The sequence below is a fragment of the Choloepus didactylus genome, chromosome X (genome assembly GCF_015220235.1).
Source record: "Choloepus didactylus isolate mChoDid1 chromosome X, mChoDid1.pri, whole genome shotgun sequence".
Taxonomy (NCBI): domain Eukaryota; kingdom Metazoa; phylum Chordata; class Mammalia; order Pilosa; family Megalonychidae; genus Choloepus; species Choloepus didactylus.
Genome location: NC_051334.1, coordinates 107,225,574 through 107,253,353, shown reverse-complemented (window position 1 = coordinate 107,253,353; position 27,780 = coordinate 107,225,574). Strand labels below are relative to the sequence as shown.

Below are 27,780 nucleotides of genomic sequence, written 5' to 3'. Positions count from 1 at the left end.
TGTTGGCCAAATTAAAAAGATATTGCATACTCATAATACAAGATTAGAGGAAGTTGAATGACAACTCAGCATCCTTGACAACCACAGAACGGAAAATGAAAGAACAAAAGAAAGAATGGGGAAAAAAATTGAAAAAATCGAAATGGACCTCAGGGATACGATAGATAAAATAAAACGTCCAAATTTAAGACTCATTGGTGTCCCAGAAGGGGAAGAGAAGGGTAAAAGTCTAGAAAGAGTATTCAAAGAAATTGTTGGGGAAAACTTCCCAAACCTTCTACACAATATAAATACACAAAGCATAAATGCCCAGCAAACTCCAAAGAGAATAAATCCAAATAAACCCACTCTAAGATATATTCTGATCAGACTGCCAAATACTGAAGAGAAGGAGCAAGTTCTGAAAGCAGCAAGAGAAAAGCAATTCACCACATACAAAGGAAACAACATAAGACTAAGTAGTGACTACTCAGCGGCCACCATGGAGGCGAGAAGGCAGTGGCATGACATATTCAAAATTCTGAGAGAGAAAAATTTCCAACCAAGAACACTTTATCCAGCAAAACTCTCCTTCAAATTTGAGGGAGAGCTTAAATTTTTCACAGACAAACAAATGCTGAGAGATTTTACTAATAAAAGACCTGCCCTACTTGAGATACTAAAGGGAGCCCTACTGACAGAGAAACAAAGAAAGGAGAGAGAGATATAGAGAAATTTAACAGACATATATGGAACATTACATCCCAAATCACCAGGACACACATTCTTCTCTAGTGATCACGGATCTTTCTCCAGAATAGACCATATGCTGGGACATAAAACAAGCCTCAATAAATTAAAAAAAAAAATTGAATATATTCAAAGCACATTCTCTGACCACAATGGAATACAAATAGAAGTCAATAATCATCACAGACTTAGAAAATTCACAAACACCTGGAGGGTAAAAATTAGGGGGAGATGAAAACATTCCCGGATAATCAAAAGCTGAGGGACTTCATCACTAGTAGATCAGTCCTATAAGAAATGCTAAAGGGAACTGAGCAGGCTGAAAGGAAGGGACACTAAATGACTGACTGAAACCACATGAAGAAATAAAGATTTCCAATAAAGATGACATGGTAAATATAAATACCAATACTACTGTATTTTTGATTTGTAACTCCACTATTTATTTCCTACAGGATATAAAATACATAAAGTGTAATGATAAATCAGTGGCTTTGGACTAAATGTAAAATATGTAATTTTTGAGAAGAACTATATAAAGGTGGGGGAATGGAGGAGTATAGGAACATAGTTTACGTGTCCTATTGAAGTTAAGTTGGTATCAAAGAAAAACAAGATTGTTATAGATTTAAGAGGTTAAATTTAAGCTCCATGGTAAACACAAAGAAAGTATCAGAGAATATTACCATAGAGATGAAAAGTGGAGTATGGGTTACGAGAAGTGGGGGAAGGGGCAATGAGGAGTTAAGAAATGATTGTAGGGTTGCTGTTTGGGGTGAAGGGAAATTTCTAGTAATGGATGGTGAGAAGGTGATAGTATTGCAACATTCTAAATGTGATTAATCCCACTAATGGAATACTAGGGAGGGGTTGGAATGGGAAGATTTAGGCTGTATATATGTTTCCACAATTGAAAAAAAAAAAAAAAAGACAGTCTTAAATAGATAATGACAATTAAATGCTAAGGATGATCCTGGATGGGATCTGAGGATGGAGGAGAGGAGGCTCAAAGGGACACAGTTAAGACATAAGAAAAAAAATATATATATAGAATGTAAGCTTTGTATCAATGTTGAATTTCTTGAACTTATTAGCTGCACTTAATGGGAATGCATAAAAGAATGTTCTTGTTCATGGGAATTGTATATGTGAATTATATTGTTTGTTCAAGGATGTGTGCAGCCTGCTCTCATATGTTCAGAAGACAGGGCAATAGATGAGGGATGATAGGGAGGGAGGGAGGAAGGGAGGGAGGGAAAGAAAGAAATGGTGTGACAGGATGTTAAAGTTGGTGGATCGGGGTATTGGGGGAGGGGGGTCGGGGTATGCTGGAGTTCTGTGTATGGGTTTTGTATTGTTTTTGCAACTGTTCCTGTAAGTTTGAATTTATTTCAAAATAAAAGTAAAAAAAAAAAAACTTTATGGCAAAAAAAAAATTGATTGCGGTGACGAATGCACAACTATATAATGGTACTGCGAACAATTGACTGTACGCTTTGGATGATTATATGGTATGTGAATATATCTCAATAAAATTGAATTTAAAAAAATGGTGCCTAAGCCCTATCCCAGAAATTATGATTTAATTGGTCTGAGTGAAGGTCAAGGCAAGACTATTTTTCTAAAGTTCTCTAAACACTTCCAATCTACAGCTAGGGTTGAGATTCACTGATTTAGAGCAGGGGAATTCTGATACAGTGTTGGTAGTAGTGTAATTTCGTACAACCAGTCTGGAAAATAATTTGGCATTACCTGGTGTGGTAGATTAAATCATAACCCCCCACAAAGACATTCAAGTCCTAATCTACGGTCCTGGGGATATGGGCTCATTTTAAAATAGCTATCTTTGAACATCCTATTTATATAAGGCCAAGTTGAATCAGGGCAGGCCTTGTTCCAATTTGACTGGAGTACTTATAAGGAGAAGAAATATAAACAGGGACACAGATGACTGAGCAGGAATAGTAGAAGCCACAGGAGGAAACCAAAGGAGACAGATAGATGGAATGCCATGCTTTCTCTAAAGTCTCTATAACTTAGAGAAAGCATGGTCTGCTGATACCTTGATTTTTAGACTCCTAGCCTCCAAAACTGTGAGACAATAAATTCCTGTTGTTTAAGCCAACTAACCTGTCACAGCAGCCATGGCAATCTAAGACATTATAGTAAAGCTGAAGATGCACAAATCCCATAACCCAGCATTTCCAGTCCTAGGTCTAAGACTCATTCATCTCAAACTATAGTGTACTTCAGAATCAAATGGGGTCTCATGTCCCAAAGTTTAATTCATTAGGTCTGGGGTAGGAGCAGAGAGATTGCAGCACATTCCCAGGAGATGCTGAGGCTGCCAGTCCAGGGGTTACACTTTAAGAATCACTTCCCTAGAAGAATTCTTAAACACTTACAAAAAGAGCATGTATAAAAATATTCATGGCAACATTTTTTGTACTAGCAGCATTAATAATAATGATAATGACAATAAAAGCAATAGCAATATTAAAACAATAACCAAGGAACAACACAAATGTTCACCAACAGGAGAATGCGTAAATAAATCATGGAATATTCATATACTATACTATATAGAACACTATACTACAGCAAAAATGAAAGGAAAAAAGATAGCTACACACATCAAAATGGATGAATTTCAAAAAAGGAGGAAAAGTTAGTAGAAGAAGAACCTGTACACAATATGAATACATGTATACAAAGTTTAAAAAAGAAAACAAAAGTGAAACAACATATATTTTAGGGATACATCCATATGTGGTAAAATTATTTCAAAAAAGGGTGGGGATGATGAGCCCAAGATTCAGAATAGTGGTTTCTTCTGAGGAGGAAGGGGTAAACAAAGGGCTTCAAAGGTACTAGTAATGCAGATATATATGGTTACATTTTATTCCTGCTATTCTTTGAACAGTACACATACAGCCTGATACTAGAAAAATGACTGAGACCAACCTTGTATAAACCTTCTGTCCTCATATATTCTTGATCACTCTGGGAGAGCTCACATTGTGGGCTTAAAATTTTACAGCTTGGGACTTTGTCTTCTATTCATCTAATCCAATTCAATATTGATTTCTGTTGGTGAGCCAGTCAGGAACAATTTTCAGCTGGCCACCATTATTTAGATAATGACCCTTCACATTTGCAATGCCCAGACACAATCTTCCATTTGCTTCTCCACTACAGACTAAGTAATAATCCCCAAAGATTAAACTCATCTATTTCAACCTATTTTTTTTTTTTTTTTAAGGAAAAATAACTGTTGACTTTTTCTGGGCCTTCTGCAAATACAATACCTGATACATTTTCACATGAAGAATCATCAGTTGAGCTTAATAAGAATGAGATAAAAGGCAATCCTATCCTGAACAACTCTTATGCTTAGGCATCATTTGTAACTTGAACTAATACGAGCTAGTCAAACAAAAATTGAAGAAATCCTACAAGAAATCATAAAACTTGTTTTGTTTGAAATATTCACCCCTCAAAGAAATACTCAAAATTTCTATGAAAATAACCCCTAAAGTGTATCTGGCCTGGGGCACTGGGTTTCTAACAGATATAAAGCCAGTAACAGTCTTCAATGCATTCCTCAAAAATTGAATGTTTTCCCAACTAGAGATATGTGCTCATGTTTATTTATAAAAATTCATCAAGCAAACTCTACCACCACTCCAGCATCAAATGCAAAGCAACTGAATAGACTATATGTAGAGAGGATCTGGAATATATGCCAATGCTGCAGTCCACAAAAATAAATGATTAACTAACATATACAAGACAGTATATCGATAAAGTAACACCAAATACCTTTGTTATCCCATGACTGGTTTCAGGTTGGTTAAACAGAACTTATTGTGGGAAATCTTGGCTTTACTTCAGATGCAGCCTCATTCAAAGCAGTCTCTACTGTACAACTGCTCACTCCATCATCAACTGGGTACCACTCTCTGAAGGCCTGCCCTCTTGCTGATACTTAACGGTTTGGCCCTTCTGAGGAGGACCAGACATAAGACTAGATAAGGGGATTCCATATGTTCAACATCTGAGGTGGCTATCTGGTAAACGTTCCCAACCTCAATCCTTCTCTATAACCATGACATTTCCTGTCAAAGAGGAAGCACACCTTCACATCTGTGCATTCTGTATGTCCGTGATTAACTATACAAATATTAGAAATCTCTATCACGAACTAGAACAAATGTATGTCACTATAACTAGAGGTTAACAATAGAGAGGCATATAGGGAAAAAATATATACCTATTGCAAACCATATACTACAGTTAGTAGTATTTTAACATTCTTTCATCAACAGTAATAAATGTACTATATCAAAACTATGAATCAATAATGGAGGTGGGGCGTGGTTAGGGGTATGGGAGGACGTGAGCTTCCTTTTTATTTTTGTTTCTTTTCTGGAGTAGTGAAAATGTACTAAAAATTGAAAAAAAAATAATTGTGTTGATGGATGCACAGCTGTAGGGTGGTGCCGTGGGCAACTGATTGTACACTTTGGATCTTTGGATAGTTGTATGGTATCTGAACAATCTCAATAAAAATAAAAAAAGGTTTTGATAACATTGTGGAGCCCTCATTCCCACCTATCACAGTCCCCCAAGGCAGCTCTTGTTCTAGCATTCTTTTACTTTATCTAGAGGCCACTTACTACTTCTACTGTAATTTGATTATATTTATCTACTCTGAAGACTGCATTTGTCTTTACAGCATGCAAATAAACAAATAGAAAAGAAGGGATGCAAAACAAAGGATGAAGGAATGGGAGCAAGGCTTCCTAATTATCCCCTCAAAAATAGTAGGCTATTCCTAGAATTTTCCTTTGTCCCTATTTGATATCTCTATTTCTGGGATTCAGACAATGTAAAGAATGGAAAAAGCCCCAGGAGAATTGTCACCCTGCTATAATCCTTTCCATTAACATAGAAAACTGAGAGATGACTATTCAACTGAAAGTTTTGAAGGATTTTAAAATCCAAACCTAACTGAACTGTTCCCACTCAGTCCAAAAGACATTTGCTGAGTGCCTATACCATGTGAGCAGAACTGTGCTAGGGGACTCTTATATATGTTATTTAATTTAATTTACACAACAAATCTACCAGCTATTTTAAAGATAAAGAAAATGGACTCAGACAGGTTTTAGGAAAATTGCTCAAGTTCACATGGCTGGTAGGTGACAGAGCTGGGATTCAGACCTAGTTTTCTGACTCCAAAGTGGAAGTTGTTATCATAATATCATTTGACTTACCTAAATGGCACTGTAAACAAACAAACAAACACATAAGGTTCTAAGGATGGTGGCATACACTAAAGTGAATTGTTCAATACTATTAAGCTGTTAATGTAAAGCAAACCAACAAACAAAAACCACCTAGTATGTGATAAAGGAAGAAAGCCAACTCACATTAATATAGATTACCAGTATTCAAAACTGAAAAATAATTATGGTCTGTACTTTAAACAATGCTGGACTATAGACATTTGCAATTTAAGTGAATGCATTCTGTCAGAATTAGAGCTTAACATCAGTACTTGACATTCCTGAGAAACAGATTTTGTAAACACATGGCATCAACTTTGTATTTTGCCTATACTTATCAACTGTCCAAAACCTCTGTGTATGATTTATTACTTTGTATGCATAATGAACATAAACAATAAAAGCAAATGATCAGAAACATTAAATTCTGAAACTTTACTACCTATATTTCAGAAATTAAAGTAATTCTTAAGGCAGCGGTTCCTAATCAGAGACAATTTTGCCCCCCTCCCCCACTGCCTCCCCCCCAAACATTTGGCAATGCCTCGAGATAATTTTAGTTGTCACAATTAAAGTGTGTGTGGGGGATGCTACTGACATCTAGTGGGTAGAGGCCATGGATGCTGCCAAACATTCTACAATGCACAGGACAGACCCACAAAACAATCATCCAGCCCAAAAAATCAATGGTGCTGAGGCTGAGAATCCATACCTTAAGCTTATGCTTTTAGCATTTGCCAAATGTTTAAATTTATTTATTGTTTTATATTTAAGACATGCAAAAATGTATACAAAAGACAATGAATCTAGTTGCCTACCACTGAGCTTAAGGAATAAAAACAACATCGTTAAATCTCACTAGGGTATTTTTTCAAGACTGCCTCCCACAAATATTTTTAAAGCTTAGCTAAAATAAAATTATATTTATAATATGTTGAAATATACCATAGCATATTAATTACTCTAGTATCACTAAATTATACCAGAACTATCATATAATGTAAACAGAATTGATGACTGCTTTATATAGGAGATCTAGAATTATAACAGAACCTTGTAAAAGCACATGGCATTGTTTGAACAGGTTGGTGTGAGGCCCCAGTACACCCCAGAGTAATTTGGGCAGAGGATAAAAAGTATCTGAAAAGTCACCTTGAGGAACTGGGGAAAAAATGTGGAAATATTAAAGTTACCCATCTGGGGAATTTCTGATATTCTCACAAACACTAGGGACTATCAGTTTAGTAGGCGGAGTTCTTGATCTTAGGGCTTGCCCTTATGAAGCCTGTTACTGCAAAGGAGAGGCTAAGCCTACTTATAATTGTACCTAAGAGTCACCCCCAGAGAACCTCTTTTGTTGCTCAGATGTGGCCTCTTTCTCTAAGCCAACTTGGCAGGTGGACTTGCTGCACTCCCTGCTACGTGGGACATGACTCCCAGGGGTATGGATCTCCCTGGCAACATGGGACATGACTCCAAGGGATGAGTCTGGACCCGGCATCATGGGATTGAGAGAGCCTTCTTGGCCAAAAGGGGAAAGAGAAATGAAACAAAATAAAGTTTCAAGGGTTGAGAGATTTCAAATGGAATCAAAAGGTCTTTCTGGAGGTTATTCTTATGCATTATATAGACACCCATTTTTAGTTTTTGATGTGTTGGAATGGCTAGAAAGAAATACCTGAAACTGTTGAACTGGAACCTGGTAGCCTTGATTCTTGAAGGAGAGTGTATAACTGTATAGCTTATACAGTGTGACCATGTGACCGTAGAGAACCTTGTGGCTCATACTCCCTTTGTCCAGTGTATGGACAGATGAATAGAAAATTGGGGACAAAAATTAAATGAATAATAGGGTGGGGGGTGAGGGGATGGGCTGTTTTGGGTGTTCTTTTTTGCTTTTATTTTTATTTTTAATTTTTGGAGTAATGAAAATGTTCAAAAATTGACTGTAGTGACAAATGCACAACTATATGATGATACTTTGAACAACTAATTGTACACTTGGGATGACTGTATGGTTACATGACTACATCTCAATAAAATTGCAAGGAAAATAAAGCACATGGCAAGTAAAGATCTATTCCTTCTATATAGAATTACTTGTATCTAGAAAAGAATATTATTTTTATTACTTTGATTATAAGATAGGCCTAACCAAGAATATTCAGATTTGAAGCAAATTTAATATATTACCAAAAAATGAATAGGGAACTAGTAGGAAAACAAAAACAAAAACAAAAATCAGCATGATTATTTTCCATCTGCTCTATAAGTTTCATCAAAGACATTGGAGCCTGGACTGTCTGCGCTCCATATCACTTGTGCTGCTTTTTGTCCAGAGTTACAGATCTCTGCCTCACACATAAAAGTGAGAGTGTGAGTTATGGAATAACCTTGGTTCTCATTTCATAGTTCAAAGTCCTGGAATTCTGTATGAGGAAGAAAAGCACTTTCCAATTCTACAACCGCCAGGGAATTCCTGGCCTACCCCCCCCCCCCCAACCACCAATGTACTTCAATGAATTGGATGGATCTATAATATAAAAGAACCAGAATTGAAATGAGGGTCCACCATGGCTTAAAATCTCAAAAGCAGCAAAGAAGATGATCTTTGAGGTCATATCTTGCTCAACTATTAATAAGACCTATGTTTTGTCCAAAGTGTAAACAAGCTCAATTTTTTTTCCATTTTAAAAATATTTTTTACAATTCAAATAGTAAAAGAAAAAATAATTAATTAAAGACACCTTTTCTTTGTGAAATAGTCCAGTAACATTTGCAAACAAAACAATTAGTGGTAGTGGTAACAAATGGAAATACTGGCATTAATTAACAATAGACACAGAGGGTATAAAGGCAAGCAGTCCACATATTTGTTTTCGCAATTAGGTGTGATTTAAACAGGCAGAAATTAGCGAACCAAGGTCAAAGAAAACTTGATTCAAGAAAGGCAATAGAAAAAAAATTTTTAAAGATAACCAAGCAGTTAGAAGTAAAAAATGAAAAAGAACAACAATTCATGGATAAAATTATTTTTAGATTATAATAGCATGCTCTGAAACAATTATTTATTCCACCATGATGAAAAACTGGAAAGAAATGTTTCATTACTGTTATCATCATTACTAATGTTTCATTTCTTCAAAAGAATTATGAAAATGAATGCAGTAAATGCAAGTTATTATTTAAGAAAAAAATGTTTTCAAATTTTACAATACTAATGTAATTATAGCTTTAATTGATATACTTGTAGTCATCTAAAGTCATCAACCAGTGTAAAGTGCATGATCACATGCAGACTCACAAGCCTGCATAAAATACAGATGGTCGATCACCACATAAATAGATCAATGATTACAAAGATGGATTAAGGAGACAAAAACGAACTCTACTATTACACATGCATGAACTTCCTGACTATAAGAATAATTATACTCTAAAACTGGTTAATTGAGGGAAGTTGAAGAATCTTTTTTCCATGCAGAATCGACAGATACACATCTATCTTTGATGACTTAGGTGTAGCATTGAATGGAATCAGGGGAACAGATTGGATGGCCTTTGCTTCATTATAATCATTTTGTCAGTACCCAATAATAAATTATATAAATCTTATCATCTGTTTTGAGATGTGAAATCACATTTTGAAAAACATAATAGTCAGCAACCCGTATACCCTACACATGGGGTATAGTGCAGGATAGTCAAATGGATTTCAGAAAAGCAATACATAAGTGGGAAATTAGCTGGGTAAAAAATAAAAATAAAAACATAAAAAGACTGGAATATTCCCAGGCATGAATTGCAGAGAGAAACCTGGGAGGTATTTCTGTAGTTTCCAGGTAAGAAGTACCCCAGAGCTGTATTTCACTTGGGGCATTATTGAAGATGATTCTGGCCTTTCATCAAAGAGAGAATTTATTTAAAATGAAAGGAAGGAAAGAAGGCAGGGAGGGAGGGAGGAAGGGAGGGAAGGAAGTGGGGAAGGAGGGAATGAGAGAAGGAAATGAAGAAGGTATGGGACTAGGACACCGGACAGGTGCATGCCCAGAAGGAAGGCATCTGTCCCTTCAAAATAAGGGAGACAGAGATCAAAAGACCATGAATAAAGAAAACAGTTGCTTAAGGAATGCAGGTGTCTGCTATACAGTGTGGTTGGATTTAAGAAAGAGCTACAAGAAAATAACTACTTAAACTAAGTAAGTCACAGCAATTCAGGATATCACAAGAGGTATATCTTTCCCTGATCTCATTCTCTTATGCATCATACCTGAAAACTCTCCTGTGTTGGCTTTTGTGACCCCAAATCCTGGCCCTTTTCCTGATATGAGGATTCTTTTTGCTCTGATTTTCTAATACCACCTGTGCTAGTTTGGATCTATTATGTCCCCCAGAAAAGCCATATTCTTTAATGCAATCATGTGGGGCAGACTTATTAATCTCTGATTAGGGTGTGACCTCTGTTTCCATGGAGATTTGACCCCACCCATTCAGGGTAGGTCTTGATTAGTTTACTGGAGTCCTTTAAAGGGAGCTCACACAGAGAGCAGAAAAATGATAATACCCTGGGATATGCTAAGCGAGGACACCCAGATACTTGGGAACTGACAGAGATGCTTAGCGATGCTTGGAGATGTGGACAGAATAACTTTTGGAGATGCTAAGCTAAGAGATGTAGTCCAGACTTTGCCCTGGAGAAGCTAAGAGAGGACCCCCAGATGCTTAGAGAGAAACACCCTGGGAGAAAGAAGCAAAGACACACAGGAGTTGAGAGAGAGGAGCTCAAGTACAACCTGGGACCAGCAGATGCTAGCCATGTGCCTTCCCAGCTGACAGAGGTGTTCCGGAAGCCATAGGCCACTCTTCGGTTGAAGGTATCCTCTTTTTGGTGCCTTAGTTTGGACACTTTTATGGTCTCAGGACTGTAAATTTGTAACTTAATAAATCCCCTTTATAAAAGCCAATCAATTTCTGCTATTTTGCATAATGGCAGCGTTAGCAAACTGGAATACCACCCAATCCCTCAATCTGTGTGGTCTTCAGAAAAGTAGTCCATAGCCTTCCATTTATCACTTTTTTCACTATCAACCTCAGGAAATTCATTGGTTCACACAGCCCTAGCAATCACGTCTTTGCAAATGACTAAAAAAAAAAAAAAAATCCATATTTTCAGCCCCGATCTCTATTCTGATTTCCAAAAACATATCCTAAAGCAATGTATCAAAATTTTTCTCCCCTGCCCTCGAAGTATTTTCTCTTCCACCTCTTTTTGCCAGAGGTACAACTATCTTATCGCCAAGGCTTTGGGATGAGTTTTTTGTTTTCTTTTTTACTTCCTATTTACCTACCTTTCCCTTTTTCTCTACTGCCAACCTATTTCCAATGTTCATCATATTCTCTTTATGCTAAGCCATTGCATATAATACAGATAGTGTAAACCTCCTAAAAATAAATTTGACCATGTACAGATGCAATAGCTTGGCATTCAAATTGTCTACTAAGGATACAAAAGTCTGATGCTCATATGGACTAGGAATGAATCAGAGTGGGTAACATTCAATGGGGAGTGGTGAGGGCTGTGTCAAACTGGAGAGTACAGAATATTCAAATTCCATTTTAAGCACAATAAAAGCCAAAGAAAACATATATCTATATTTATATCACCTGTGGGTCTAAGTTTGTGATCTCTCTGCCTCTACAATGACCCCAAACTATCTTTTATATATTCTTTCTCATTGTCACCCTATATGAGTTCCAAACAAGTCCAGAATAATAAGGTCACTATTCTTTATAGGCCTCAAGCCTTTGCCAACCATTACCTTTCCCTAGCCCTCTCTACATGAATCCTACTAGAGCTTCAAAGTCCAGTTCAAATTGTACCTCTTCCAGGAAGAATACCTAATCATAGCCCACCCTAGTCTACAACTCCCCTTCTGTGAACACTTATGCCAGGAGTTTTTAGCCTTTCTGTTTGTGCCATGGACTTTAATACTACCTTTTGAACCCTTTCTCAGAATAAAATAAAATATATAGGATTAAAAAGAACCCAATTATAAAGATAGTTATCAAAAATATTTACAAATATAAATTGTGATATAATAATAGATGTGCTTCATTAAATCATTACAAAACAAGATCTAGTGGCAGCTCTAACTACTGTAATTTTGAAGTAGTAATGAGTGTAAACAATATCTCAAGATATCTGCCACAACTGTAATGTGATATGAAAATATTTATTATTTCTATTAGTGAAAAAGTTAGAGGTATTTTGATCTGTTACCTACAACTGTAATTAAAGAAATTAGACATTAGCTAGAGGTTAATGAAAATAAAGATGTGATATTTTTCACAACCATATCTAGGACCTCCTGAATTCTATCCATGTATACCCATAGGGGGCTTTGGACACCTAGTTATTAACCAGTGCTTTATGCGTATCTTTACAAATTATTTTCCAGTAATAATATACTACCCTCTATATTAATCAACTTTCTTAGCAAATACCTTGTGAATATGATCTTAAACTCCCTAACAAAATGGATTTCCTCAGCATTTTAACAATCATTTGCATGCACTAATGGTCTAAAACAGAATCCACTTTTATTTCTCCCTTAATGCTTGTGTCAATTTTTTGAAAATGCTAATTTCATTTCTGTGCCAATGAACTGCATGTGTCTACAAATATTTATTTACCACCGATAACCCAAAACACTGACTGCTCTTCTCTTAATTTTTTTTTCCCTCAATAGATAAAGTTAATTCACACTGAAGCAGATTTTCAAAGCTGGAATGATGACTCCAAAAATCACCTACACTTAGTGTAGTGGCTTGGAGCTATGTACCCCAGAAAAACATGTTCTTAATCTTAATCCATTCCTGTGTGTGTGAACCCATTGTAAACAGGATCTTTTGATGAGATTACTTCAATTAAGGTGTGGCCCAAATGAAACAGGATGGGTCTTGATCTTATTACTGGAGTCCTTTAGAAGCAGAATGATATTCAGACACAGAGAGAGAAAGCCACGGGAAGAAGCCAGAAGTCAACAGAACACAGAGAAGTCAGGAGAAGCTACCATGTGCGCTTCCATGTGACAGAAAAGCCAAGGACCAAGGATCACCAGCAGCCAGCCCCAGAATGTCATAGTCTTCTGGGAAAAAGCATTTGATGATGGTTTGGTTTTGGACTTCTTCTAATCTCAAAATTGTGAGCCAATAAATTCCCATTGTTTAAGTCAACCCATTGTGCGGTATTTGTTTTAGCAGCCAGGAGAGTAAGTCATTTGGAACTAACTTATAATTGCATATATTAAAATCTCTTCAACAACCTCAGGATATGATGTGCTTTTTAACTGTGTCTATGTGCTACTGTATGTATTTCAGTACATTTTAATTTTGTTCACATAGTGCACTTAGTGTCTAGTTTAAATTTAGATATTTTGAAGTAAAAGAGACTTTAGTACTTTTTATTAATAACCTTAAAATTTGGGCTTAATCTTGCTGATGAAATAAAAGTAAATTATCATTATTTCTTTAGAGAGACATTTATCCTGCTAAATAACTAGAATTGACTAGTTGTCTGGCATGGAAGAGCCTATTGACCCATCATAGTAGGAGAGATAATACTGGTGTTAATTAAAGTCTCTGGGAAACGATATTTCCTAATTGTTTTTTGCTGCTATAAGGAGACAACCATGCTACATGAGCAACAACTATGATTATGCACGGATGGAGTTTAGCACTGTAATCAAATAGAACTTACAACCAAGTTAATCTGATACATATTTAATGCTATGCATTATTGATGTGCTATATAGTAATTAGAAATGGTAATCAGTTCTCATTTGAATGGAAAACTGATGTTACTTTTGCCTCACTGAAACAAATGTTTCTGGGATGAGAGGGTGAAAGAGGTGCTGGTGATTCTAGTCTTCTCTTCTGCCTAATAAAAGTCGTCTCCTTTGGGAGCTGGAAAATCAAATAATTGTTTCAACGCAGAACCATCCTTCTTACCGCAAGATTCCCAGAGGTTTGATTTGTCTGAATAAAAGCAATACTAACTCTAATCACTCAGGTGAATTACTCACCATTTATGCCTCATACACTAGCAGCACAATTCCAATTATGCACACCATTAAATTACATGTTAAATTGTTTTCTCCCACAAGTAGGACTAAGAAAATGAGTTTTGATGGAGCAGGATAAGGAATGAGGAGAAATTTCAGAGTGTTTGGTATTGACAAGGAAAGCGAGCTGGCTTGAATAAAAGTACTCAGTGGTGCATTTTCAATAGAAAGAAGGCATGAAACTGGTGGGGCAAAGGATGCAGGGATAAAACGCACAGATATGTGAAACAGATATAGAAATAAAGGCTGGGAAAAGAGAATGGTTGTTTAGAAACTAGGGAGTGATAAGACAGCTCCAGGTCAAATCATACACAGCAAATAAGAAATGTATGGAAGCATCAAGTATGATAAGAACAAAAGTAGGCTAGCAGGATCTACACTTTCTGATTCTCTTTCACTCACATTCTCAGAATACAATCCAAGAAGATTCAGCATAATAAAGTGATTTTACAAGCAGTGGTCTCGACTGCATAGTGAATGAGACAAAATCAGCTAATTCAAGAATTTAGACTTAATTCACTACAGTCTCCAAATTGCAAGTAATTCATTCCTCCCAACTGGACCAGGCTTACCCAATTTAATATATATATATATATTGTTTAAGCTACAAAATAAAGTGAAACAACAAAAAAAATCTGAGGTAATACATTTCTACATAATATTTTAAGAGCTTTTTGCATGTAAAGGGGCATTCATAAGTAAGACTCTGTCTCTGATTCTGTTGTATATTTCCTAAACAGTCGAAAAGATGACTTAAAAAATAATAAGTGTTTTTAATGTTACTAGTAAATAAATACCACAGTAGCATTCTGTATATTTACTTCCTTTTTTATTTATCAAAGTATGTGAAGGGAAAACTATACTGTTCTAATAGATAAAATGGCCATTTGATCAACTCTTCAAAATATGGTTCTATTTTAATATAATTTGATTATAAAGAAAAGATAAGAAAGCTTCAATCGCTGAGTAGGAGTCAGGAGTTTATTTGCCTTATTGTATTTTAAAATTAAACCCTCCAATTGAAAAAAAGCAGGAGACCTAAATCATGTTTAGGCTTCATGCTTTGCTCATTCTGACTAGTGTGAAAAAAATAATTGGACAAGGAGGGGCAGGACAAACGTGAACAGCTTCCCATTTCAACTCAGAATTATGGACTTGCTTGTTTCAAAGAAAAAAAGTATTTTTTTTCCTAAAACCCGTTACACAAAAGAATTTTTTTTTTTTACTCTGCTATGTGCAATACTAATAGAAATGGGTCAGAATTGATGTTGGTAACAGAAGGCTGCTGCATCAGCCCAGTTGTCCTCCAGCCTAGAAAAAAATTCCTGATTGAGAGCTGCCTGGGATAACTATTTAAAAATAACAGTATACATGATTTATTAAGAGTAATATGATATACAAGTTAAAGTGTAACCCTTAACTCAGGTTCACAAAACTGTTTCAATGCATCAAGTTATTGATTATTTTAAAGGTTAGGTTTTTTTTTTATCTGAAATAGGCATTTCTTATTAAACCATAAACCAGCCAATATATTCTTAAAATTAAGGCAAATTACATGGCTCAAAAACAACCTCCAACCCCCAAAAAGCCCCCAAAACAAAAAAACTTCAATAAATATGCCTTTCTATGGAAAATCCTTTTAGTTCTTCCTTCAATAAATTAAACCAGTCAGGACCAGACATATCGAGAATTCTAATATGTTAGATCTGTACAGTACTTTATTCTACAAAGCAATTTATTTTGTTTAATCCTCACAATGACCAAGTAGTTTCTGATGAGGAAACAGAGGCTTAGAAAGCTTAAGCAGTTTTCCCATGGGAGACAAAATAAAAAATAGAGTCAGAGCTTTAGAGTCAAGATAGACCTTATTTTGAACCCCAGCTCTGATACTCGGCTTTTTCATCCATAAAGTGGGGACAACAATATCTACTTAATGGAGCCATCGTTATAATGAAATGAATGAAGTTTATGTACAATGAATGAGAATGTTATATCTACATATGTATATGCTTAAATTTAAAAGGACATATACCTAATAAATGGCAGAAGCAAAACTAGAATTGGATCTTCTATGTTGAGTTCTCTTGCCCATACAGCTAAATATTCCTGATTCTATTATCCAATAGAGAAGAGCATTTTCTCACAACTCCACTGAGAAGACAGCAATCTAGAAATATCTGTTAAAATGAGATTAAAAAGGAAAATATCCAAGTTACCTGAATTAAGGCCTCATTCAACATGCCTTCATTAACCTCCAGAATAATGTTTTTTATATCTTCATAAGGCATGCGATATGATCCCAGGAAGATAGCTTAAAATAAACAGACAAAAACCTGATTTTATTAAAAAATAGAACAGCATCAAAATTTAAAATTCCTAAAAAATACCAGATTAGAATTTCAAAGAATCAAAATACGAAATTTCTTTCACCAATATTAATTTACAGAGTTATGGCCAAAAGTAGTTTCCATTTGATGGACTACTCTATTCATTTAGGGAAAATGGCCTATCATCTCAGGCTCTAATGTTTACAGCTCATGCATATTTATATATAAAATAAAACAACTAATATAGCACTCAATACCACACACTTACGCATACAGACTGACACAAAATGTGTCACAAAACGACCCATGAAAATTTAGAGATTTTACTTCCAGTTGGCCTTTTAATTAAATGTAGAATTTAGTGTGGAGATTGTCAGATTCATCAAACACAATACTTCTCAAGAATGACAATAAAGTAACCAAGTAAAAAAATTACAATCTACTTTGCAATTCTCCCACATAAGGAAAAATTAAAGTGTTAGTATTCCTGCTGACATTCATGTAGTATATTATTCGTTGTTTTATATGTTAAAACATAATTTCCCTAGTGAAAGTTTTCATAATTGAATATATAGTACATCATGTTGGAATAATTCAACAAATTCTAACCAGAAAAGCTCACAAATATTCGGAAGGTATCTTTCAACAAATTTAACTTTAATTTCCACTAAACATACTTTTAAAATAACATACATGTGTTATTATCACCAGAATATTAAGATATTTCTAAGACTTTTTTCCCCCATGAAAAGTCTATATGACTTCGCTGGTACCAAAAGGTAAAAAAAAAAAAAAAAAAAAAAAAATCCACACTATCTAGGCAAATGATCACCTAAACATAAAGACCAAATGAGATCACCATAATCTAAATTAAAAATGTTGGTAGACATCAACTAGCAGTTAAGATCATACTGTATTAAAGTACTGAACATCACCTTTATAAACAAAATGTACTATCTGGTAAGCAATGCACATACTCACAACAGCTACTGGTAGACTGCTTTTCTTACATTTTTACTGACACAAGAATGATGATTTGTCTATTTTAATCTGATCCCTAAAGTACATTCCGTAACAAAATAAACTCCTATGGTATTTATTTATGCAATTAGAAATGCTTGGTATGATGAAATTTCTCATACATAGTGTCTTAGTCGTCTTAGGATCTAAACACAGTCCACTGTGGTGATGAAAAAAATTTTTTTTTTCTGATTTCAACACATAGGCCTTTTTAAATGAAGATGGGTTTAACTGTCCAACTGCTACATTAGCAAAAGCATACTTAATGGCTAACTGGTTTGTTAAAAGCTACAAGGATCACTACCCTGTCTTAAAGTTCAGTGGTTAACAATTTAACTAGCTCACATCAAAATTACTTCAAATATAAAGGAATAGCAGTAGAAGAATTTTTCCTATGGGACTGGCGAATACCCTACAAATATCAATCCCATGCCTAAGCAGAAGGGAAAAAAAAAAGAAACACTGCACTCTTTTTCAAGCCTGCCTTATGTTTCACTATGTCCTCTAATAACGCTTTCTTATCAGTATTTTCCAAAGCTTTATTGTTCCTAAGGTTCATCTGGCCAGACCAAGTCTAAATTATGATTTTCTCCACACTGGCTAAATGGTAAAAAGGCAACCAGATCACGTTTCTAGTAGATGCTAAATATGCCTGTTCAAATTAGGTACAACTTTGTTTAAACACATTCAACAGTCCCTCACCACCACCAACCCCTATTCAAAAACTACATACACAGGTTCTGGGCCGTTTTAGGATCAAAAACTCTCAATTCTTTCACTTTTTTCTTTGCAGGTATGCTCTTCTTTTCTTCTAAAGCATCTGGATTCTTTTGAACTGAAAAAAAAATGTTGACTCATAAAAAATAATGGTACTAATCCAGGTATGTGGGCTAACATTAGTAAGGCATATTAACTGCATTAATAAAGCTTATTCTGAAATCAATAAATGTGTTTATTTCATTAGCTGGAAGAAGAGGATAAACATAAAAATATAGAACTGTTTAGAGGTTTCCCTACAAATTAAATATCAGTGCTTAAGCAGAACAGATAAGTCAAATAGAACCAAAAATCAATTGCTGCTTCTTACCTAATGTACAACATTAATTACTCCTTTACCACAGACTTACAGCAGCACTGGAATTAAATATATAGTAAAATCTCACTAATTTGGAGTAATTGAGGAAAAGGGCAGACATGCATTTCTCCTAAAATATGCTCTCTTTTAGACAATTCTTTAATTCAGTGAGATTTCTTTAAAGAACATAAGTTCACTTTAACAGCTAAACAGGTTGCCATATAAAAACTCCTATTGAGACTGCTTTGAAGAATAGGCGTGAACCATTTGCAAGTTGCACAATAGTAGCACCATTTACGTATACATTACTAAAGATTAGAACAAAAGATTTACTTTTGCTTTCTTCAGAAGGTAACAATCTACTTCAGAACAGTTAAAATGATGTGAAAACTAAGAGAAGTGGTTTTTAGCCCCCACCCCCCCATAACCTCCTTCAGCAATTTTTTTGTATTTTTGTTGAGACCACCTTTTTTAATGATACAAATATAGGAAAATTAAATGAGCATACCGTACCAAAAAAAAAAAAAAAAAAAAAAAAAAAAAAACAGATGAAATACATTATCTAAATAAAGACCTAACAGTTAGTTGTAAGCATCACCTGTATGACCAATCTAAAATGATACACAATTTAAGCAGACTAGGTTATAATTACAATTGAAAATTATAATCTTATGAGAGACGAGAAGTAGTTTACCATAGTTACTCAACATAATTTCTATTACTGGAAGAAACATGACTTTTAATATATTTCTATAAAAATCATCACAAATGTTCCTCAAAGGATATTTCTAAGAGCATCGTGCAAAGGATATTTCTAAGAGCATCATGTTTCCTATGCAACAATCAGCATTTTAAGTAATCCTAACTTTCAAGACATTCTCAGTTTAAGACAACTATATAAAAAGAAATGACAGTTCAATAGTCATTCTTTATGCCTATAAATAATCTGAAGTACACTGATAGTACTTTTAGAATCATTCAAAAATTTTAACCCAGTTGAGAAAACAGTCAAGAAAATTGTCATAACATCTGGGTAGGCCTTAAACTTCACAATGGCAGACTAGTTAGCCACGTATATATAGGATGAAAATACTGAAGCATGGAGGATATATTAAGATTATTCTGCAAACTGAACAACAGGCTCCTGACTAGCTCAGGCATAGATAATGCTCTTTTTGTATCATTTCATACTATTACTTTTTTTCATTTAAAGATATTCTATACTCCCTCCCTTTCCAAATTAAAAAAAAAAGTGTTTAAAATTAATATTAGATATCTCAAATATCTATAGATCACATTTTTGGTTTTTGAATCCTAATATATTTTTCCTGTGTTATGCAACCTAGCTTAAATCCCGGGTTCAGGAAGTGACCAGAAGAATTCCATGAGTGGGTGCTGCTATTCTGGAGACTCACTAGAGCAAAGCAAGTTTAAAATAGCCCCTTAACTAGACAGGCTTTCAAAAAGAATCATGTTTTCGCCCTAATCAGTAGATATTAACCAGTGGCTATTATTGCCTCAGGCCTTCTTGTTTTTTAAAAGCATTCCTAGGGATCACAGCTGCAGGCTTAGATAAATAAAGAATTTAAAGAGTAGTAATGAGACATCAAATTTATCCCTATGGTATTGAAGTCTTCATAAGTTAAAAATTGCCTGATATCACAATGATTACAAGATGCCACCTGTCTTAGGATGCTTTTATTCCCTATGTTTCTAACACTGACAAAACTTAAACAAATATAGAAATTCTATAATTATCTGAAATTACTTGGATGGGACTGAAGAGTTTTGTGTTTTTTGTTTGTTTTTTAATAGTCGCAATACAAAAATTTCAAAAATTGTTTTTGTCTTCAATGCTCTTACGGTCTCCAGGTTCTTAATGAGGCCACCAATCAAATATGAACTTTCCCTGTGCAAATGAAAAACCATAAAGTAAATGGGTTTGAATCCAGTTGACCCAATTAATTTCAGTGCTTAAATTGGCACTGCTAATTGACAGAATAATAATGAAACATTATGAAATACTGTTTGTAGGAAGATAATGATGCTAATAATATATTTGTATTATTATTAAAGCTATGTGACATCGAGATACTTATTATCTAAGAGAAAATGCCCACTGAGTATTCTTGTTTCCTTTAATACACAGATTTTACATGCAATTGAACTCTAAATTGATTCCTTTATTACTGAGGGATGCTTACCAGCATAAACAAAATAAACATGGTTATATTCTTTCCCCAATCTAATTTAGGCAATGTTCAGGAATTGCCTATTATTTTCTGCTATCCCAGTGGATACACAGAACATGTGACAAGATGTTTGTAATTTATAGCAAATATTATATTTTAACTGGGTAACTGATTGATTTACAAAGTGGTATCTAATCATAAATAAAAACAAAACGTGTATAACTACTTCATCTCAAAATTTTAGTGAGAAGGCATCAATACTGTTCATTCATTCATTCATCCATCCATCCAATAAATACTTGTTGAGCATGTTCTATGGATTAGCCTAGTGCAAACATATAATGGTACACAAGGCTTAAATTTCTCCTTGTAGCTATTAAATAAGAGGTCACATATAAATTAGTAATTACAGAAGTATCTCCAAAAGGAACTAAAATTTTTAAATGTTCTTATTCATAATAATATAATTTGGAGAAATACAAGCATATCATTCAGCAAATTCTCCTTTTGTTATTGGAAGCTATAGTGCAGATACTAGAAAATACTATATCACTGAATCTGATGTCACTGATGTGTTGCATCAGATTAAACAGAATATGTGGAAAAGTAAAAGTAATGCACTTCCTATAACAATACTATATACAAAACCAGGGTAAAATACAGCTAATAATGGTAGTGTTAAAAAATACAGTGCAGTGAAAAGACAAACTACAGAATGGGAGAAAATAGCCTCAAATTATGTCTCTGAAAAGGGTTTAATAGCCAGAATATATAAAGAATTCCTACAACGCAACAACAAAAAGACAAAGAACCCAATTAAAAAATAGGCAAAGGAATTAAATAGACATTTTTTCAGAGATGTACAAATGACCAAAAAGAACATGAAAAGATACTCAATACCATTAGCCATCAGAGAAATGCAATTCAAAACCAAATTTTGATGCGAAATGAGACACCACTTCACACCCACTAAGATGGTTATTAGAAAATAACCAGTGTTGGCAAAGATGCAGAGAAACCGAAACACTTTCATATTGTTGGTGGCACTTTAACATGGTGCAGCCACTGTGAAAATCATTTTAGTGGTTTCTCAGAAAGTTGAACATAGAAGTACCATAGGCTCCAGCAATCCCACCTTTTGGTATATACCCAAAAGAACTGAGAGCAGGGACTTGAACAAATATTTGTACAATAATGTTTATTTTTTTTTTAATTCAGTTTTATTGAAATATATTCACAAACCATACAGTCATCCATGGTATACAATCAACTGTTCACAGTATGATCATATAGTTATGCGTTCATCACCACAATCTATTTCTGAACATTTTCCTTACATCAGAATCAGAATAAGAATAAAAAATAAAAGTGAAAAGAGAATACCCAAACCATCCCCCCATCCCACCCTATTTGTCATTTAGTTTTTACTCCCATTTTTCTACTGATTTTTTTTCAATTTTTTAACTTTGTTTATCAAAAAATTAAAAACAAACAGGCAAACAACAACCAAAAAAACCCCACAATATTTCAAACAAAGCAATGGATTAAGGAAAACAAATAACCTAAAATACCTACTTTGCTTCCAATATGTTCCTACCATACCCCAAGAAAATTAATAAACCATGTCCAAACAGAGGAGTAAGAAAAACAAATAATCTAAAATAACTACATTGCTTCCAACATGTTCCTACCATACCCCAAGAAAATTAACAACCCCTAAGAAAACAAAGGAATAAGAGAAAAAAAAAACCTAAAATAACTCTATTGCTTCCAACATGATCTTACTATATCCAAGAAAGTTTACAAACCATAATCATTCCTGAGCATTCCCATAACATTGAGATTACCCTCCATAGTTTATCTGTTCTTATTAGATTATCATTCCCCCTCCACTAATTGGTATCTCTAGGTCCCCTACATTCTACGGTATAAAACATTGTACATTTTTCACAGAATTCACATTAGTGGTAACATACAATATCTCTCTTTTTGTGCCTGGCTTATTTTGCTCAGCATTACGTCTTTTTTTTTTTTTTTTTTTTTTTAATCTTCATTTTATTGAGATATATTCATATACCACGCAGTCATACAAAACAAATCGTACTTTCGATTGTTCACAGTACCATTACATAGTTGTACATTCATCACCCAAATCAATCCCTGACACCTTCATTAGCACACACACAAGAATAACAAGAATAATAATTAGAGTGAAAAAGAGCAATTGAAGTAAAAAAGAACACTGGGTACCTTTGTCTGTTTGTTTCCTTCCCCTATTTTTCTACTCATCCATCCATAAACTAGACAAAGTGGAGTGTGGTCCTTATGGCTTTCCCAATCCCATTGTCACCCCTCATAAGCTACATTTTTATACAACTGTCTTCGAGATTCATGGGTTCTGGGTTGTAGTTTGATAGTTTCAGGTATCCACCACCAGCTACCCCAATTCTTTAGAACCTAAAAAGGGTTGTCTAAAGTGTGCGTAAGAGTGCCCACCAGAGTGACCTCTCGGCTCCTTTTGGATTCTCTCTGCCACAGAAGCTTATTTCATTTCCTTTCACATCCCCCTTTTGGTCAAGAAGATGTTCTCCGTCCCATGATGCCAGGTCTACATTCCTCCCCGGGAGTCATATTCCACGTTGCCAGGGAGATTCACTCCCCTGGGTGTCTGATCCCACGTAGTGGGGAGGGCAGTGATTTCACCTTTCAAGTTGGCTTAGCTAGAGAGACAGGGCCACATCTGAGCAACAAAGAGGCATTCGGGAGGAGGCTCTTAGGCACAACCATAGGGAGGCCTAGCCTCTCCTTTGCAGCAACCATCTTCCCAAGGGTAAAACCTGAGGTAGAGGGCTCAACCCATCAAACCACCAGTCCCCTATGTCTGTGGTCATGTTAGCAACCATGGAGGTGGGGTAGGCGAATACCCCTGCATTCTCCACAGGCTCCTCAAGGGGGCACTGCATATTTTTTTTTTCCTTGTTTTTTTTTTTTTTTTTTAACTTTCCCTTCTTTTTTAAATCAACTGTATGAAAAAAAAGTTAAAAAGAAAACAAACATACAATAAAAGAACATTTTAAAGAGACCATAACAAGGGAGTAAGAAAAAGACAACTAACCTAAGATAACTGCTTAACTTCCAACATGTTCCTACTTTACCCCAAGAAAGTTACCTAATATAGCAACATTTCTGTGAACTTGCTCCTACTATATCCATCAGAAATTAACAGACCATAGTCATTCCTGGGCATCCCCAGAACGTTAAATAGCTTATCTGTTCTTCTTGGATTATTGTTCCCCCTTCCTTAATTGCTCTCTATTGCTAGTTCCCCTACATTCTACATTATAAGCCATTTGTTTTATATTTTTCAAAGTTCACATTAGTGGTAGCATATAATATTTCTCTTTTTGTGCCTGGCTTATTTCGCTTAGCATTATGTCTTCAAGGTTCATCCATGTTGTCATATGTTTCACGAGATCGTTCCTTCTTACTGCCGCGTAGTATTCCATCGTGTGTATATACCACATTTTATTTATCCACTCATCTGTTGAAGGACATTTGGGTTGTTTCCATCTTTTGGCAATTGTGAATAACGCTGCTATGAACATTGGCGTGCAGATATCTGTTCGTGTCACTGCTTTCCGATCTTCCGGGTATATACCGAGAAGTGCAATCGCTGGGTCAAATGGTAACTCTATATCTAGTTTTCTAAGGAGCTGCCAGACTGACTTCCAGAGTGGCTGAACCATTATACAGTCCCACCAACAGTGAATAAGAGTTCCAATTTCTCCACATCCCCTCCAGCATTTGTAGTTTCCTGTTTGTTTAATGGCAGCCATTCTAACCGGTGTTAGATGGTATCTCATTGTGGTCTTAATTTGCATCTCTCTAATAGCTAGTGAAGCTGAACATTTTTTCATGTGTTTCTTGGCCATTTGTATTTCCTCTTCAGAGAACTGTCTTTTCATATCTTTTGCCCATTTTATAATTGGGCCGACTGTACTACTGTTGTTGAGTTGTAGGATTTCTTTATATATGCAAGATATCAGTCTTTTGTCAGATACATGGTTTCCAAAAATTTTTTCCCATTGAGTTGGCTGCCTCTTTACCTTTTTGAGAAATTCCTTTGAGGTGCAGAAACTTCTAAGCTTGAGGAGTTCCCATTTATCTATTTTCTCTTTTGTTGCTTGTGCTTTGGGTGTAAAGTCTAGGAAGTGGCCGCCTAATACAAGGTATTGAAGATGTTTTCCTACATTATCTTCTAGGAGTTTTATGGTACTTTCTTTTATATTGAGATCTTTGGTCCATTTTGAGTTAATTTTTGTGTAGGGGGTGAGGTAGGGGTCCTCTTTCATTCTTTTGGATATGGATATCCAACTCTCCCAGCCCCATTGGTTGAAAAGACCATTATGACTCAGTTCAGTGACTTGGGGGCCTTATCAAAGACCAGTCGGCCATAGATCTGAGGGTCTATCTCCGAATTCTCAATTCGATTCCATTGATCTATATGTCTATCTTTGTGCCAGTACCATGCTGTTTTGGCAACTGTGGCTTTAGAATAAGCTTCAAAGTCAGGGAGTGTAAGTCCTCCCACTTCGTTTTTCTTTTTTAGAGTGTCTTTAGCAATTCGAGGCATCTTCCCTTTCCAAATAAATTTGATAACTAGCTTTTCCAAGTCTGCAAAGTAGGTTGTTGGAATTTTGATTGGGATTGCATTGAATCTGTAGATGAGTTTGGGTAGAATTAACATCTTAATGACATTTAGTCTTCCTGTCCATGAACATGGAATATTTTTCCATCTTTTAAGGTCCCCTTCTATTTCTTTTAGTAGAGTTATGTAGTTTTCTTTGTATAGGTTTTTTACATCTTTGGTTAAGATTATTCCTAGGTACTTGATTTTTTTAGTTGCTATTGAAAATGGTATCTTTTTCTTGAGTATCTCTTCAGTTTGTTCATTTCTAGCATATAGAAACATTACTGACTTATGTGCATTAACCTTGTATCCCGCTACTTTGCTAAATTTGTTTATTAGCTCTAGTAGCTGTATCGTCGATTTCTCAGGGTATTCTAGATATAAGATCATATCATCTGCAAACAATGACAGTTTTACTTCTTCTTTTCCAATTTGGATGCCTTTTATTTCTTTTTCTTGCCGGATTGCCCTGGCTAGCACTTCCAGCACAATGTTGAATAACAGTGGTGACAGCGGGCATCCTTGTCTTGTTCCTGATCTTAGAGGGAAGGCTTTCAGTCTCTCTCCATTGAGTACTATGCTGGCTGTGGGTTTTTCATATATGCTCTTTATCATGTTGAGGAAGTTTCCTTCAATTCCTACCTTTTGAAGTGTTTTTATCAAAACGGGATGTTGGATTTTGTCAAATGCTTTTTCAGCATCTATTGAGATGATCAATTGATTTTTCCCTTTTGACTTGTTAATGTGTTGTAGTACATTGATTGATTTTCTTATGTTGAACCATCCTTGCATGCCTGGAATAAACCCCACTTGGTCATGGTGTATGATTTTTTTAATGTGTCTTTGGATTCGATTTGCAAGTATTTTGTTGAGGATTTTTGCATCTATATTCATTAGGGAGATTGGCCGGTAGTTTTCCTTTTTTGTAACATCTTTGCCTGGTTTTGGTATTAGATTGATGTTAGCTTCATAAAATGAGTTAGGTAGTGTTCCATTTTCTTCAATGTTTTGAAAGAGTTTGAGTAAGATTGGTGTCAGTTCTTTCTGGAAAGTTTGGTAGAATTCCCCTGTGAAGCCATCTGGCCCTGGGCATTTATTTGTGGGAAGATTTTTGATGACTGATTGGATCTCTTTGCTTGTGATGGGTTGGTTGAGGTCTTCTATTTCTTCTCTGGTCAGTCTAGGTTGTTCATATGTTTCCAGGAAATTGTCCATTTCCTCTACATTATCCAGTTTGTTGCCATACAGTTGTTCATAGTATCCTCTCATAATTTTTTTAATTTCTTCAGGATCTGCAGTTATGTCACCTTATTCATTCATTATTTTGTTTATATGGGTCTTCTCTCTTTTTGATTTTGTCAGTCTAGCTAGGGGCTTGTCAATCTTGTTGATCTTCTCAAAGAACCAACTTTTGGTGATATTTATCCTCTCTATTGTTTTTTTCTTCTCTATGTCATTTATTTCTGCTTTAATCCTTGTTATTTCTTTTCTTGTACTTGGTTTAGGATTGGTTTGCTGTTCATTTTCTAGCTTCTTCAGTTGATCCATTAGTTCTTTGATTTTGGCTCTTTCTTCCTTTATAATATATGCGTTTAGTGCTATAAATTTCCCCCTTAGCACTGCTTTTGCTGCATCCCATAAGTTTTGGTATGTTGTGTTCTCATTTTCATTCTTCTCTATATATTTAGCAATTTCTCTTGCTATTTCTTCTTTAACCCACTGATTGTTTAGGAGTGTGTTGTTTAACCTCCAGGTATTTGTGAATTTTCTAAGTCTCTGATGGTTATTGACTTCTAATTGTATTCCATTGTGGTCAGAGAATGGGCTTTGAATAATTTCAATCTTTTTAAATTTATTGAGGCTTGTTTTATGTCTCAGCATATGATCTATTCTGGAGAATGTTCCATGAGCACTAGAAAAGTATGTGTATCCTGGTGATTTGGGATGTAATGTCCTGTAGATGTCTGTTAAATCTAATTCATTTATCAGATTGTTTAGGTTTTCAATTTCCTTATTGGTCTTCTGTCTGGTTGATCTATCTATAGGAGAGAGTGATGTGTTGAAGTCTCCCACAATTATTGTGGAAACATCAATTGCTTCCTTTAGTTTTGCCAGTGTTTCTCTCATGTATTTTGTGGCACCTTGATTGGGTGCATAGACATTTACGATTGTTATTTCTTCTTGCTGAATTGCCCCTTTTATTAGTACGTAGTGGCCTTCTTTGTCTCTCAAAACATCCCTGCATTTGAAGTCTATTTTATCTGAGATTAATATTGCTACACCTGCTTTCTTTTGGCTGTAGCTTGCATGAAATATTTTTTTCCATCCTTTTA

General features: G+C 35.1%; 1 protein-coding gene across 1 annotated transcript in view; it reads right to left on the bottom strand.

The window, feature by feature from the left end:
• The window catches only part of LOC119522295 (protein diaphanous homolog 2-like), a 308,625-nt gene that overhangs the window by 262,517 nt on the left and 18,328 nt on the right, over positions 1-27,780 (bottom strand). The window contains exons 2-3 of the mRNA XM_037820855.1: positions 18,224-18,325; positions 16,360-16,454 (exon numbers count right to left, since the gene is read on the bottom strand). Coding sequence (XP_037676783.1) covers positions 16,360-16,454; positions 18,224-18,325 — 197 coding nt within the window. The remainder of the gene's footprint in view (positions 1-16,359; positions 16,455-18,223; positions 18,326-27,780) is intronic.